Here is a 16025-nt window from a genome sequence, read left to right on the forward strand (position 1 = left end):
ATGCTAGTAACATGCTAATTCATGCTAGAATCATGCTAGTAACATACTAATTCATGCTAGAATCATGCTAACAACATGCTAATTCATGTTAGAATCATGCTAGTAACATGCTAATTCATGCTAGAATCATGCTAACAACATGCTAATTCATGCTAGAATCGGGCTAATTCATGCTAAAATCATGCTAGTAACATGCTAATTCATGTTAAAATCATGCTAGGTACATGCTAATTCATGCTAGAATCATGCTAACTACATGCTAATTCATGCTAGAATCATGCTAGTCAAATGCTAATTCATGCTAGAATCATGCTAGTCAAATGCTAATTCATGCTAGAATCATGCTAACAACATGCTAATTCATGCTAGAATCATGCTAATAATATGCTAATCTATCTATCTATCTATCTATCTATCTATCTATCTATCTATCTATCTATCTATCTATCTATCTATCTATCTATCTATCTATCTATCTATCTATCTTTTCATACTTTTTAAAACTGTTTAAACTAAATAAACTATTACCGTCAGGCTTTCACAAGCCAGCCTCAAAGTTTGTTTTCAAACTTTAAGAATCTAGTTAATATTATTATTCTTCTTCTGAGACTAAAAATTAAACTCTATCTCGTCCTAGACCTTTCAAGCTATGACCATCAAACTCGGGTCAGACCTCCGAACTATTCTGACTCGAGTTGCTATATCCTTTCCGACTGATCCGACTTTCGGTTTCCCGAAAAACGTCCCGGGACCGTCGGAAAAATCCCATAGACGTAACATTGGATCAAACTTTGTGACCTCATAACTCCGCATCAGAATGTCACACAGACTTCTAACTGGGCTCATTTAACTCAGACTATCAAACTGCCAATGACTGATCACCTTTAAACTTTCTGGCCACGCCCTAGCAACCACTTTTGGACCCTAGAAACCGTCCCATAGACTTCCATTGCAAAAGACTCTCATTGACTTTACATGGGATCAAACTTTGTGAGCTCATAACTCTGCATCAGACTGTCCTACAGACTAATGATTGAGCTCATTTAACTCAGTCTAGCCAGCAGCCAATCACTGATGGCCTTTTAACTTTTTAGCCACACCCTAACAACCAGATACTGCACCCTAGCAACTGTCCCATAGACTGCAATTAAAGAGGTTCAGACTGATATTGTCATGCTGCAGTGTGATAGAGACATGGGGGTTGTTTTTAACTGTTCATACTGGCAAGAAGCTTTGATACATCATCAGTCTAAGCTGTCAATCAACTCCATAGCAACAAAACAGACTAACCTAGCAACGATATAACAGCAGCTATATCTCAGCATCAGAACATCGTAGAGAGGCAGGGGTTGGCTTGTTTGACTCATGCTCGCACACTATCTATCTATCTATCTATCTATCTATCTATCTATCTATCTATCTATCTCTAACTATCTATCTATCTATCTATCTATCTATCTATCTATCTATCTATCTATCTATCTCTAACTATCTATCTATCTATCTATCTATCTATCTATCTATCTATCTATCTATCTATCTATCTATCTCTAACTATCTATCTATCTATCTATCTATCTATCTATCTATCTATCTATCTATCTATCTATCTATCTATCTCTAACTATCTATCTATCTATCTATCTCTAACTATCTATCTATCTATCTATCTATCTATCTATCTATCTATCTATCTATCTATCTATCTATCTATCTATCTATCTATCTCTAACTATCTATCTATCTATCTATCTATCTATCTATCTATCTATCTATCTATCTATCTATCTATCTATCTATCTCTAACTATCTATCTATCTATCTATCTATCTATCTATCTATCTATCTATCTATTTATCTATCTCTATCTATCTATCTATCTATCTATCTATCTATCTATCTATCTATCTATCTATCTATCTATCTACCTCTATCTATCTATCCATCATGCTAACAACATGCTAATTCATGCTAGAATCATGCTAGTTACATGCTAATTCATGCTAGAATCATGCTAGTCACATGCTAATTCATGCTAGAATCATGCTAGTAACATGCTAATTCATGCTAGAATCATGCTAGTCACATGCTAATTCATGCTAGAATCATGCCAGTCACATGCTAATTCATACTAGAATCATGCTAACAACATGCTATTTCATGCTAGAATCATGCTAGTCACATGCTAATTCATGCTAGAATCATGCTAACAACATGCTAATTCATGCTAGAATCATGCTAGTAACATGCTAATTCATGCTAGAATCATGCTAACAACATGCTAATTCGTGCTAGAATCATGCTAGTAGCATGCTATTTCATGCTAGAATCATGCTAACAACATGCTAATTCATGCTAGAATCATGCTAGTAACATGCTAATTCATGCTAGAATCATGCTAACAACATGCTAATTCGTGCTAGAATCATGCTAGTAGCATGCTAATTCATGTTAGAATCATGCTAACAACATGCTAATTCATGCTAGAATCATGCTAGTAACATGCTAATTCATGCTAGAATCATGCTAGTCACATGCTAATTCATGCTAGAATCATGCTAGTCAAATGCTAATTCATGCTAGAATCGTGCTAACAACATGCTAATTCATGCTAGAATCATGCTAGTAACATGCTAATTCATGCTAGAATCATGCTAGTAACATACTAATTCATGCTAGAATCATGCTAACAACATGATAATTCATGCTAGAATCATGCTAGTAACATGCTAATTCATGCTAGAATCATGCTAACAACATGCTAATTCATGCTAGAATCGTGCTAATCCATGCTAAAATCATGCTAGTAACATGCTAATTCATGTTAAAATCATGCTAGGTACATGCTAATTCATGCTAGAATCATGCTAGTAACATGCTAATTCATTCTAGAATCGTGCTAGTAACATGCTAATTCATACTAGAATCATGCTAGTAACATGCTAATTCATGCTAGAATCATGCTAACAACATGCTAATTTATAATAGAATCATGCTAACAACATGCTAATTCATGCTAGAATCATGCTAATATTATGCTAATTCATGCTAGAATCATGCTAACAACATCTATCTATCTATCTATCTATCTATCTATCTATCTATCTATCTATCTATCTATCTATCTATCTATCTATCTATCTATCTATCTTTTCATACTTTTTAAAACTGTTTAAATAAACTATTACCGTCAGGCTTTCACAAGCCAGCCTCAAAGTTTGTTCTCAAACTTTAAGAATCTAGTTATTAGGCTGGCTTGTGTAGCAAGCCAGACTACTGTTATCCTATTAAACTTATTATTATTTTTATGTTGGCTTGAGAAAGCCAACATACTGTAATGCTACTTAAACTTATTCTTATTATTATTCTTATTATTATTCCGGCTTCTGACTTAAAAAAGCAAATGCTTCTCCTCCCAGGGCTTAGATTCTAAAAGCCCCAAATTTGGTCAAAAGCTGCCTACTGCTCATGAGATGGTTGCTGTATGTCCTCATGCCGATAAGATTTGTAGTTTTTGAATAAAAATTTTTTTAATTAAAAAATTGTATCGAGTATTTGGGGCATATAAAAAAGTATACAATCCTCAAATTTGGCCAAAAGATGCGCTTTAAATTGCAGATAATTATCATATTTATTTGGTGTAATTATAAATAACAGTTTTCCTATAAATATTTTTTTTTATATTAAATTTGTAAAATTCAAACAAAAAGCTTGTCAGAGTGTCCACGAAATGGCGCCAGAGAACCATTTTTGAGCCCTTTGTAATTTAGTACTGGCCCTTTAAGAGGCACTGCTCCTTTAAGAGGCGGAGATATCCGGAGTTATCCGTGCTGACTCCTCTACTTGTGATAATGAAAATGAAAGCCATGCGAACATTCACGTATATTATACAATAAACATATTAAATATAAAATCATTCTAACTTTATTTTTCATCTGTATTTAACCCTCTAAAACAGCTATGTCCTTGCCACAAAACTAATAATCCATCTTCAAAACCTACAATTTCTTTCCATTCGGTGCGGTCGGACCTGAACGTCTTTATACCGTTGTAATCACGTGTAAATTCTAACAAAGACAATGTTTGCACTTTTCAATCACATTTTATTTATTGTGCAAAAATAAAACATCCAAACAGCATCATAACCAATACAAACACACAGCAAAGAAAATGTATTTTAAAATAGTGAATATATATATATATACATACAATGTATGGAGATTTTTTATATCCCCTTAATATGCTCTGCTGTTGCTGCATTAATTTCTCTCTGTAACGTCTGGATTGCAATTTACACTGCAATGTTCACAATTTATTATTATGGGTGGAAAATCCAAACAGTATTATAATGTTTTAAAGCAAAAATGTTAAGAACAATTATTTACAAACAGTGAAAATAAAGTGTGTGTATATACATATATATACATACAGTTGAAGTCAGAATTATTAGCTCCCCTGTTTATTTTTTCCCCAATTTCTGTTTAATGGAGGGAAGATTGTTTCAGCACATTTCTAAACATAATAGTTTTAGTAACTCATTTCTAATAACTTCTTTATTTTATCTTTGCCATGATGACAGTAAATAATATTTGACTTGATATTTTTCAAGACACTTCTATACAGCTTAAAGTGACATTTAAAGGCTTAACTAGGTTAATAAGGTGAACTAGGCAGGTTAGGGTAATTAGGCATGTTATTGTATAACGATGGTTGCTTTAAGGGGCAAATAATTGTGTCCCAAAAATAGTTTTTAAATAATTAATAACTACTTTTATTCTAGCCGAAATAAAACAAATAAGACTTTCTCAAGAAGAAAAAATATTATCAGACATACAGTGAAAATTTCCTTGCTCTGTTAAACATTATTTGGGAAATATTTAAAAAAGAAGAAAAAAAAAATCAAAAGGGGGTTAATAATTCTGACTTCAACTGTATATATGTATTTATATATATATACATACATATATACATATATAACACATACACACATTTATGGTTAGGGTTATAAGGATTATTTCTTAATCCCCCTTTTATGTTGGCAAAAACATAAGTTTACTTCAGATATTTCTTTCAAAACAATATTCTGTGCCGCAAAAGAGCCTTCTCCTCACTTGTGATAATGACAATGAAAGCCAAGCTTTTGGCCTATGCTGTACCAAAAAAAAAAAATAAAATCACCCAGGTGATGACAACTAAATATTACGATTATAACATTGTGTTAGTGGCCAGTGGGGTGGAACAACGTCATTGGTCAGAATTAACCACGTGATGAAGACGTCCTATAATATTGTATTTAATGCGATTTTCTTCCTGTAAACTGTCTATAACTATATAACTATAACTATATATATATAATGCTGCAAATTACTGTAAATTGACTGTACTCTATATTAACTGCAAAAATTATAAGACTGATTAAATAAAAGACAAATTAACTAAATGTATGTGCTATTGTTTCATTAGTATTTTAATTTAATATTTTTCTTTATATGATATTTATTATAATGTAATTTTGTTCAGATTATATTATATACTATAAATACTAACTATACTATAGTGATCTGCATTAAACAACCTGAACAAATCAGTCCTCTCTCTCTCTATTTGATCAAAAATGTAAATGAGGCCTTCCGATTAACAGTCCAGTGGACCCTAGCAACAGCCTAGAAACCACTCAGAACACCCTAGCAACTACCTAGGAATGCCTTAGCTACACCTTAGCAACCGCCTAGCAACCACTTATCAACCGCTGTGCTTCCTGCCAACTGCCTTTGAGTCCCCGACGCAGTCACGTTGGCTTTCTCAAGCCAACATCAAAGTTCGTCAACGAACTTTAGGTTCTAGTTCTATATTATTCTTCTTCTGAGACTAAAAATTAAACTCTATCTCCTCCTAGGCCATTCAAGCTATGACCATCAAACTTGGGTCAGACCTCAGAACTATTCTGACTCGAGTTGCTATATCTTTTCCGACTGATCCGACTTTCGGTTTCCCGAAAAACGTCCCGGGACCGTCGGGAAAATCCCATAGACGTAACATTGGATCAAATTTTGTGACCTCATAACTCCGCATCAGAATGTCACACAGACTTCTAACTGGGCTCATTTAACTCAGACTATCAAACTGCCAATGACTGATCACCTTTAAACTTTCTGGCCACGCCCTAGCAACCACTTTTGGACCCTAGAAACCGTCCCATAGACTTCCATTGCAAAAGACTCTCATTGACTTTACATGGGATCAAACTTTGTGAGCTCATAACTCTGCATCAGACTGTCCTACAGACTAATGGCTAGGCTCATTTAACTCAGTCTAGCCAGCAGCCAATCACTGATGGCCTTTTAACTTTCTAGCCACACCCTAACAACCAGATACTGCACCCTAGCAACTGTCCCATAGACTGCAATTAAAGAGGTTCAGACTGATATTGTCATGCTGCAGTGTGATAGAGACATGGGGGTTGTGTTTAACTGTTCATACTGGCAAGAAGCTTTGATACATCATCAGTCTAAGCTGTCAATCAACTCCATAGCAACAAAACAGACTAACCTAGCAATGATATGGCACCAGCTATATCTCAGCATCAGAACATCGTAGAGAGGCAGGGGTTGGCTTGTTTGACTCATGCTCTTACACCATCTATCTATCTATCTATCTATCTATCTATCTATCTATCTATCTATCTATCTATCTATCTATCTATCTATCTATCTATCATCTATCTATCTATCTATCTATCTATCTATCTATCTATCTATCTATCTATCTACCTCTATCTATCTACCTCTATCTATCTATATATCTATCTATCTATCTACCTCTATCTATCTATCTATCTATCTATCTATCTATCTATCTATCTATCTATCTATCTATCTATCTATCTATCTATCTATCTATCTATCCATCCATCATGTTAACAACATGCTAATTCATGCTAACATCATGCTAGTTACATGCTAATTCATGCTAGAATCCTGCTAGTCACATGCTAATTCATGCTAGAATCATGCTAGTCACGTGCTAATTCATGCTAGAATCATGCTAACAACATGCTAATTCATGCTAGAATCATGCTAATTGATGCTAAAATCATGCTAGTAACATGCTAATCCATGCTAGAATCATGCTATAAACATGCTAATTCATGCTAGATTCATGCTCGTAACATGCTAATTCATGCTAGAATCATGCTAACAACATGCTAATTCATGCTAGCATCGTGCTAACAACATGCTAATTCATGCTAGAATCATGCTAGTAACATGCTAATTCATGCTAGAATCATGCAAACAACATGCTAATTCATGCTAGAATCATGCTAACAACATGCTAATTCATGCTAGAATCATGCTAGTAACATGCTAATTCATGCTATAATCATGCTAACAACATGCTAAATTATGCTAGAATCATGCTAGTAACATGCTAATTCATGCTAGAATCATGCTAACAACATGCTAATTCATGCTAGAATCATGCTAATTCATGCTAGAATCATGCTAACAACATGCTAATTCATGCTAGTGAAATGCTAATTCATGCTAGAATCATGCTAACAACATGCTAATTCATGCTAGAATCAAGCTAGTAACAAGCTAATTCATGTTAGAATCATGCTAACAACATGCTAATTCATGCTAGAATCATGCTAGTAACATGCTAATTCATGCTAGAAGCATGCTAACAACATGCTAATTTATGCTAGAATCATGCTAGTAGCATGCTAATTCATGCTAGAATCTTGCTAGTAACATGCTAAATCATGCTAGAATCATGCTAACAACATGCTAATTCATGCTAGAATCATGCTAACAACATGCTAATTCATGCTAGAATTGTGCTAATTCATGCTAAAATCATGCTAGTAACATGCTAATTCATGCTAGAATCATGCTAGTAACATGCTTATTCATGCTAGAATCGTGCTAACAACATGCTAATTCATGTTAAAATCATGCTAACAACATGCTAATTATTGCTAAAATCATGCTAGTAACATGCTAATTCATGCTAAAATCATGCTAACAACATGCTAATTCATGCTAAAATCATGCTAGTAACATGCTAATTCATGCTAGAATCATGCTAACAACATGCTATTTCACGTTAAAATCATGGTAATAACATGCTAATCTATCTATCTATCTTTTCATACTTTTTAAAACTGTTTAAACTAAATAAACTATTACCGTCAGGCTTTCACAAGCCAGCCTCAAAGTTTGTTCTCAAACTTTAAGAATCTAGTTTATATTATTAGGCTGGCTTGTCAAAGCCAGACTACTGTTATCCTTTCTAAACTTATTATTATTATTCTTCTTCTGACTCTAAAAATCAAAATCTATCTCCTCCTTGAACTTTCGAACTATTACCACCAAACTCACACCAGACCTCCAAACTATTCTGACTCGGTATGCTATATCTCCTCAGACTGATTGGACTTTCGGTTTTCTGAAAAACGTCCCGGGACTGTCGGAAAAATCCCATAGACTTAACATTGGACCAAACTTTGTGACCTCGTAACTCTGCGTCAGACTGTCGCACAGAACTCTAACTGGGCTCATTTAACTCAGACTATCAAACTGTCAATGACTGATCACCTTTAAACTTTCTAGCCACGCCCTAGCAACCACTTTTTGACCCTAGAAACTGTCCCATAGACTTCCATTCAAAAGACTCTCATTGACTTAACATGGGATCAAACTTTGTGAGCTCATAACTCTGCATCAGACTGTCCCACAGACTAATGGCTGAGCTCATTTAACTCCGAATACCAAACTGCCAATAACTGATGAGCTTTTACCTTTCTAGCCACACCCCTAACTACCACATACTGCACCCCAGCAGCTGTCCCGTAGACTTCCATTACAAAAGACTCTCATTGACTTTACATGGGATCAAACTTTGTGAGCTAATAACTCTGAAACAGACTATCCTACAGACTAATGGCTGAGCTCATTTAACTCTGACTACCAATCTGCCAATAACTGATGAGCTTTTAACTTTGTAGCCACACCCCTAACTACCACATACTGCACCCTAGCAACTGTCCCGTAGACTTCCATTACAAAAGACTCTCATTGACTTAACATGGGATCAAACTTTGTGAGCTCATAACTCTGAATCAGACTGTCCTACAGACTTATGGCTGAGCTCATTTAACTCCGACTACCAATCTGCCAATAACTGATGAGGTTTTAACTTTCTAGCCACACCCCTAACTACCACATACTGCACCCTAGCAACTGTCCCGTAGACTTCTATTACAAAAGACTCTCATTGACTTTACATGGGATCAAACTTTGTGAGCTCATAACTCAGCATCAGACTGTCATAGAGACTAATGGCTGAGCTCATTTAACTCAGTCTAGCCAGCAGCCAATCACTAATGGCCTTTTAACTTTCTAGCCACACCCCTAACTACCACATACTGCACCCTAGCAACTGTCCTATAGACAGTAATTAGCTGTGCTATCAAATGCTTATAATTCTAACATGCTAATGACATGCCAATCATGCTAGCAACATGCTACTCATATGCTAATCATGCTAATTACATGCTAACTCATACTGGAAACATGCTAATGACATGCTAATTTGTACTAGAATCATGCTAGTAACATGCTAATTCATACTAGACTGATGTTAATAACTGGCCTACATGCATATCTTTGCTTAGCATTGTCCTATTGACTTGGGGGATGGTTCATCTGACTCAGACAACCAATGAGCATCTCAATATGATAATGAAGCTCACAAGCCACGCCCCCAAATTGATTCCATAGACTTCCATTAAAATAGGCCAAGATGCATATCTTTGCATAGCAGTGTCATAGAGACATGGGGGTTGGTTCATTTGACTTAGACAGCCAACCACATTCAAGTGCACTTTGTAACCTCGCCCATAGCAACAAAACAAAGTACCCTAGCAACCATTCATCAACAGCCATATCTCAGCATCCGAACATCGTAGAGACTTGGAGATTGGCTCGTTTGACTCATGCTAGCAAACGGAACTTCCTATATGCTACACATGCTAGCAGTGATTAGCTACATGCTAATATTGACTAGCCAAGTACTGTAACTTGCTAGACATGCTTACTTAGTTTAAATGTTTTATCAAGCATGTATGTGAGGCTTGCCTAGTAACCACCCAGGGTACCCTAGCAACTGCCTAGCAACCACCCAAATTACCCTAGCAACCGCCTAGCAACGGCCTAGTAATGCCTTAGTAAGGGCCTAGCGACCACTCAGGACACCCTAGCAACCGCCTAGCAACGCCTTAGCAACCAATTAGAATACCTTAGCAACCACCTAGCAACACCTTAGCAACCACCTAGCAACCACTTGGGACACCTTAGCAACCGCCTAGCAACACCTTAGCAACCACCTAGCAACCACTCAGAACACCCTAGCAACTGCCTAGCAACGCCTTAGCAACCACCTAGCAACCACTCAGGACACCCTAGCAACCACCTAGCGATGCCTTAGCAACCACCTAGCAACCACTCAGGACACCCTAGCAACCCCCTAGCAACGCCTTAGCAACCACTCAGAATACCCTAGCAACTACCTAGCAACCACTTAGGACACCTTAGCAACCACCTAGCAACACCTTAGCAACCACCTAGCAACCACTCAGAACACCCTAGCAACCGCCTAGCAACACCTTAGCAACCACCTAGCAACCACTCAGGACACCCCAGCAACTGCCTAGCAACGACTTAGTAACCACTCAGAATACCCTAGCAACCACCTAATCATGCTATGTGACATGCTAATTCATACTAGAATCATTATAGTAAGATGCTAATTCATACTACAATCATGCTCATAACATGCTAATTTATAATAGAATCTTGCTAATAACATGCTAATTCATGCTAGAATCATGCTAGTAACATGTTAATTCAAGCTAGAATCATGCTAGTAACATGCTAAATTTTACTAGAATCATGCTAGTAACATGCTAATTCATACTAGAATCATGCTAGTAACATGCTAATGCATGCTAGAATCATGCTAATAACATGCTAATTCACGCTAGAATCATGCTAGTAACATGTTAATTCATACTATAATCATGCTAATAACATGCTAATTCATGCTAGAATCATGCTAATAACATGCTAATTCATACTAGATTCATGCTAGTAACAGGCTAATTCATACTAGAATCATGCTAGTAACATGCTAATGCATGCTAGAATCATGCTAGTAACATGCTAATTCATGCTAGAATCATACTAGTAACATGCTAATTCATGCTAGAATCATGCTAGTAGCATGCTAATTCATACTAGAATCATGCTAGTGACATGCTAATTTATTCTAGAATCATGCTAGTAACATGCTTATTCATGCTAGAATCATGCTAATAACATGCTAATTCATACTAGAATCATGCTAATAACATGCTAATTTGTACTACACTCATGCTAATAACATGCTAATACATGCTAGAATCATGCTAATTCATGCTAGAATCATGCTAATAACATGCTACTTATACTTTTTCAAACTATTTTTAAACTAAATAAACTATTACCAACAGGCTTTGTCAAGCCAGCCTCAAAGTTTGTCTCGACGAACTTTACTGTCTAGTTATTCTTCTTCTGAGACTAAAAATTAAACTCTATCTCCACCTAGACCTTTCAAGCTATGACCATCAAACTCGGGTCAGACCTCCGAACTATTCTGACTCGAGTTGCTATATCCTTTCCGACTGATCCGACTTTCGGTTTCCCGAAAAACGTCCCGGGACCGTCGGAAAAATCCCATAGACGTAACATTGGATCAAACTTTGTGACCTCATAACTCCGCATCAGAATGTCACACAGACTTCTAACTGGGCTCATTTAACTCAGACTATTAAACTGCCAATGACTGATCACCTTTGAACTTTCTGGCCACGCCCTAGCAACCACTTTTGGACCCTAGAAACCGTCCCATAGACTTCCATTGCAAAAGACTCTCATTGACTTTACATGGGATCAAACTTTGTGAGCTCATAACTCTGCATCAGACTGTCCTACAGACTAATGATTGAGCTCATTTAACTCAGTCTAGCAAGCAGCCAATCACTGATGGCTTTTTAACCTTCTAGCCACACCCTAACAACCAGATACTGCACCCTAGCAACTGTCCCATAGACTGCCATTAAAGAGGTTCAGACTGATATTGTCATGCTGCAGTGTGATAGAGACATGGGGGTTGTTTTTAACTGTTCATACGGGCAAGAAGCTTTGATACATCATCAGTCTAAGCTGTCAATCAACTCCATAGCAACAAAACAGACTAACCTAGCAACGATATAACAGCAGCTATATCTCAGCATCAGAACATCGTAGAGAGGCGGGGGTTGGCTTGTTTGACTCATGCTCTTACACCATCTATCTATCTATCTATCTATCTATCTATCTATCTATCTATCTATCTATCTATCTATCTATCTCTATCTATCTATCTATCTATCTATCTATCTATCTATCTATCTATCTACCTCTATCTATCTATCCATCATGCTAACAACATGCTAATTCATGCTAGAATCATGCTAGTTACATGCTAATTCATGCTAGAATCATGCTAGTCACATGCTAATTCATGCTAGTTACATGCTAATTCATGCTAGAATCATGCTAGTCACATGCTAATTCATGCTAGAATCATGCCAGTCACATGCTAATTCATACTAGAATCATGCTAACAACATGCTAATTCATGCTAGAATCATGCTAGTCACATGCTAATTCATGCTAGAATCATGCTAACAACATGCTAATTCATGCTAGAATCATGCTAGTAACATGCTAATTCATGTTAGAATCATGCTAACAACATGCTAATTTGTGCTAGAATCATGCTAGTAGCATGCTAATTCATGTTAGAATCATGCTAACAACATGCTAATTCATGCTAGAATCATGCTAGTAACATACTAATTCATGCTAGAATCATGCTAACAACATGCTAATTCATGCTAGAATCATGCTAGTCACATGCTAATTCATGCTAGAATCATGCTAAAAACATGCTAATTCATGCTAGAATCATGCTAATAACATGCTAACTCATGTTAGAATCATGCTAACAATATGCTAATTTGTGCTAGAATCATGCTAGTAGCATGCTAATTCATGATAGAATCATGCTAACAACATGCTAATTCATGCTAGAATCATGCTAGTAACATGCTAATTCATGCTAGAATCATGCTAACAACATGCTAATTCATGCTAGAATCATGCTAGTCACATGCTAATTCATGCTAGAATCATGCTAACACCATGCTAATTCATGCTAGAATCATGCTAGTCACATGCTAATTCATGCTAGAATCATGCTAGTCAAATGCTAATTCATGCTAGAATCGTGCTAACCACATGCTAATTCATGCTAGAATCATGCTAGCAACTTGCTAATTCATGCTAGAATCATGCTAGTAACTTGCTAATTCATGCTAGAATCATGCTAACAACATGCTAATTCATGCTAGAATCGTGCTAATTCATGCTAAAATCATGCTAGTAACATGCTAATTCATGCTATAATCATGCTAACAACATGCTAATTCATGCTAGAATCATGCTAACAACATGCTAATTCATGCTAGAATCATGCTAACATTATGCTAATTCATGCTAGAATCATGCTAACAACATCTATCTATCTATCTATCTATCTATCTATCTATCTATCTATCTATCTATCTATCTATCTATCTATCTATCTATCTATCTATCTATCTTTTCATACTTTTTAAAACTGTTTAAACTAAATAAACTATTACCGTCAGGCTTTCACAAGCCAGCCTCAAAGTTTGTTCTCAAACTTTAAGAATCTAGTTATAATTAAGTTCTCTATAAACTGTACAAAAAATGACTCAACTTAAAATTGTAAAGCATCTTGCTGCACAGAATTTTTAGTTGGCTCGACTTAAAAGGAGTCAAGTGAAGTACTTAAAAGTTGAGTCAACTCAAAAAAAAACTACAGCACGTTGCCTTCCAATTTTAAGTTGTCAACTTTTTTTTACAACGTACCCTTTTCTATGCCTCATGATGTGCAAATTATTAACGTCATCATTATGTAACTATCATAATTATTACCTACAATACACTCTTATTAGTGTGTCTGTGTAATGGAGGCCAATTCCATGCGATCCCATGCAGTCAACTCCCATGCAAATAGTTGCCGGTTTGATACCGGGTTGGGTGGTGTAGGACCGGTGGGATAACATTGGTGCCGTGACCCGGATGGAAGTAAGGTTTAGGGGGTGAGTATAACAGAGGCCTGCTAGTGAAGTGCTGTGCATGTTAGCCTCAGTATTCTGACCTCTAAAGGTGCTCTAGCAACGGACACAAGAGGCCATGCCTCCTTGTTAGAGCGACCCACTCCCATGCGGACAGTCGCCCACCTCAGAGTGGGTTGGGTGGTGTAGGACAGGCGGGCGGGGTTACATCTGCAAAATAGCAAACCAGTTATTTAACTGCTGTACTTGTACAAGTTTGCTGATATCAGACATTCTGATTCAACATTCAACTTCAAATATGGCTAAAACGTGTTCAAATACATGCATAGACGATCAAAAAAGCTGAATTCTTCAAATCTTTTCTGACACAAATCATGTTCTCTCCTGCAGCTTTGCCATTAGTAACGGTGTAGCTTCCAGAAGTGGTACAGTTCATTTCACCATTGAACACAGTGACCGGATCCCACCAACCCTGAGCACCAACAAAGGCCTTGAGCTCACAGAGGGCTCTATGAAGACCATCTCCACGGAAGAGCTAAAACTGACTGATCCAGATACAGCTCTAGAGAATCTCACCTATGTAGTTACTCAAAGCCCACAGTATGGAAAGCTGCTCTTTAAAGGATTGCCTCTCTCCAAGCCTCGTTTCACACAACTGGACATCAACAATATGGATCTAGCTTACCAACATCTGAATGGACGAGCCACGATCGACAGGTTCGCCTTTCAGCCCACTGATGGAACGAACAAGGGCTATTTGGAGTACGGACAGCTAAAGAGTGACCCGGCTGTTTTTACAATACAGGTAAGCTGACAACATTTGGCTACTTTTTTGGGATCTTTGGAAGCGAAAAAATGCTGTTTTAAACATGGTAGGCCAGAAGATGGCGATGTCATTTTCTTAAGAAATGCAACAGGTTCTTAAGCACTGACCATTGACATCAATCTTCATGTACACTGTAAAATCCAACAGTCAACTTTATCAAGTGAAATGAGTGTAGTAAACCCAAATTGACAAAGTAATTTCTATTCATTTGAAAAGAGTTTTGAAGTTTATTATACCTCATTACTTCTACTTAAATGGAGTAAGTTCACAGTACTCATATAGTTTTTTTTAACTCAAATGGTTTGTAGCAATCGGTTTCCTCAAACAGTTTGAGTTGCCTTAACTTATTGGGTTTTACAGTACTCAGTTGTTTGAAGTTCTCCTCATTTATTGGGTTTTGTTGTGCTCAAATTGGTTCGTTTACTCAAATAGATTAAGTTCACAGTACTCATACATACAAAGTACATAGTTTTTGAACTCAAATAGTTTTTTTCAATCGGTTTCCTCAAATGGTTTGAGTTAATTTTTTGGGTTTTCCAGTGTACAAGCAGGTGCAGCCATTAAAATCTTTTTGTATTGAGATTTTCGTTCTCATCCACTTCCATTGATTTCTAGACGTTAAAAGCAGGTCGTCATGCTGCTTGATGTTGCAAACTGATATGGTTATGTTCTTATGATGATATTCTACTTTTTAAGTATAGCCATGAACGCACTTGTCTGTAGAGCATGCAGTTTGACTGCTTTCTGCTGTTTATTATTCAGTCACTTTTTCGAGGGGCAGCTAAATTAAAAGTTCTAAAACAGTCCCAAAAACAAGCGCACTTCCGCATTTTATTAGCATTGTATTTGTAACAATTCCAGTCTTTCGTCTCAAAAGGTGTGTACCAAATTGCCCACTGAGGCACTATTTTACTGCATTTTGTTGTATAAATTTGAAGTAGGTCATTC

At 36.5% G+C, this 16025-nt stretch overlaps 1 protein-coding gene across 4 annotated transcripts in view; it reads left to right on the plus strand.

The window, feature by feature from the left end:
- The window catches only part of frem1b (Fras1 related extracellular matrix 1b), a 73808-nt gene that overhangs the window by 43302 nt on the left and 14481 nt on the right, over nucleotides 1-16025 (plus strand). For all 4 annotated transcript variants that reach the window (XR_015521226.1, NM_001137658.2, XM_087302892.1 and 1 more), the window contains one exon: nucleotides 14642-15056. Coding sequence is in view for 3 of the 4 variants with exons in the window: in NM_001137658.2 (NP_001131130.2) it covers nucleotides 14642-15056 (415 nt within the window). In the remaining variant the exon portion in view is untranslated. The remainder of the gene's footprint in view (nucleotides 1-14641; nucleotides 15057-16025) is intronic.

This window comes from Danio rerio, chromosome 22, assembly GCF_052040795.2.
Source record: "Danio rerio strain M-AB ecotype USA chromosome 22, GRCz13ab, whole genome shotgun sequence".
Lineage (NCBI taxonomy): Eukaryota > Metazoa > Chordata > Actinopteri > Cypriniformes > Danionidae > Danio > Danio rerio.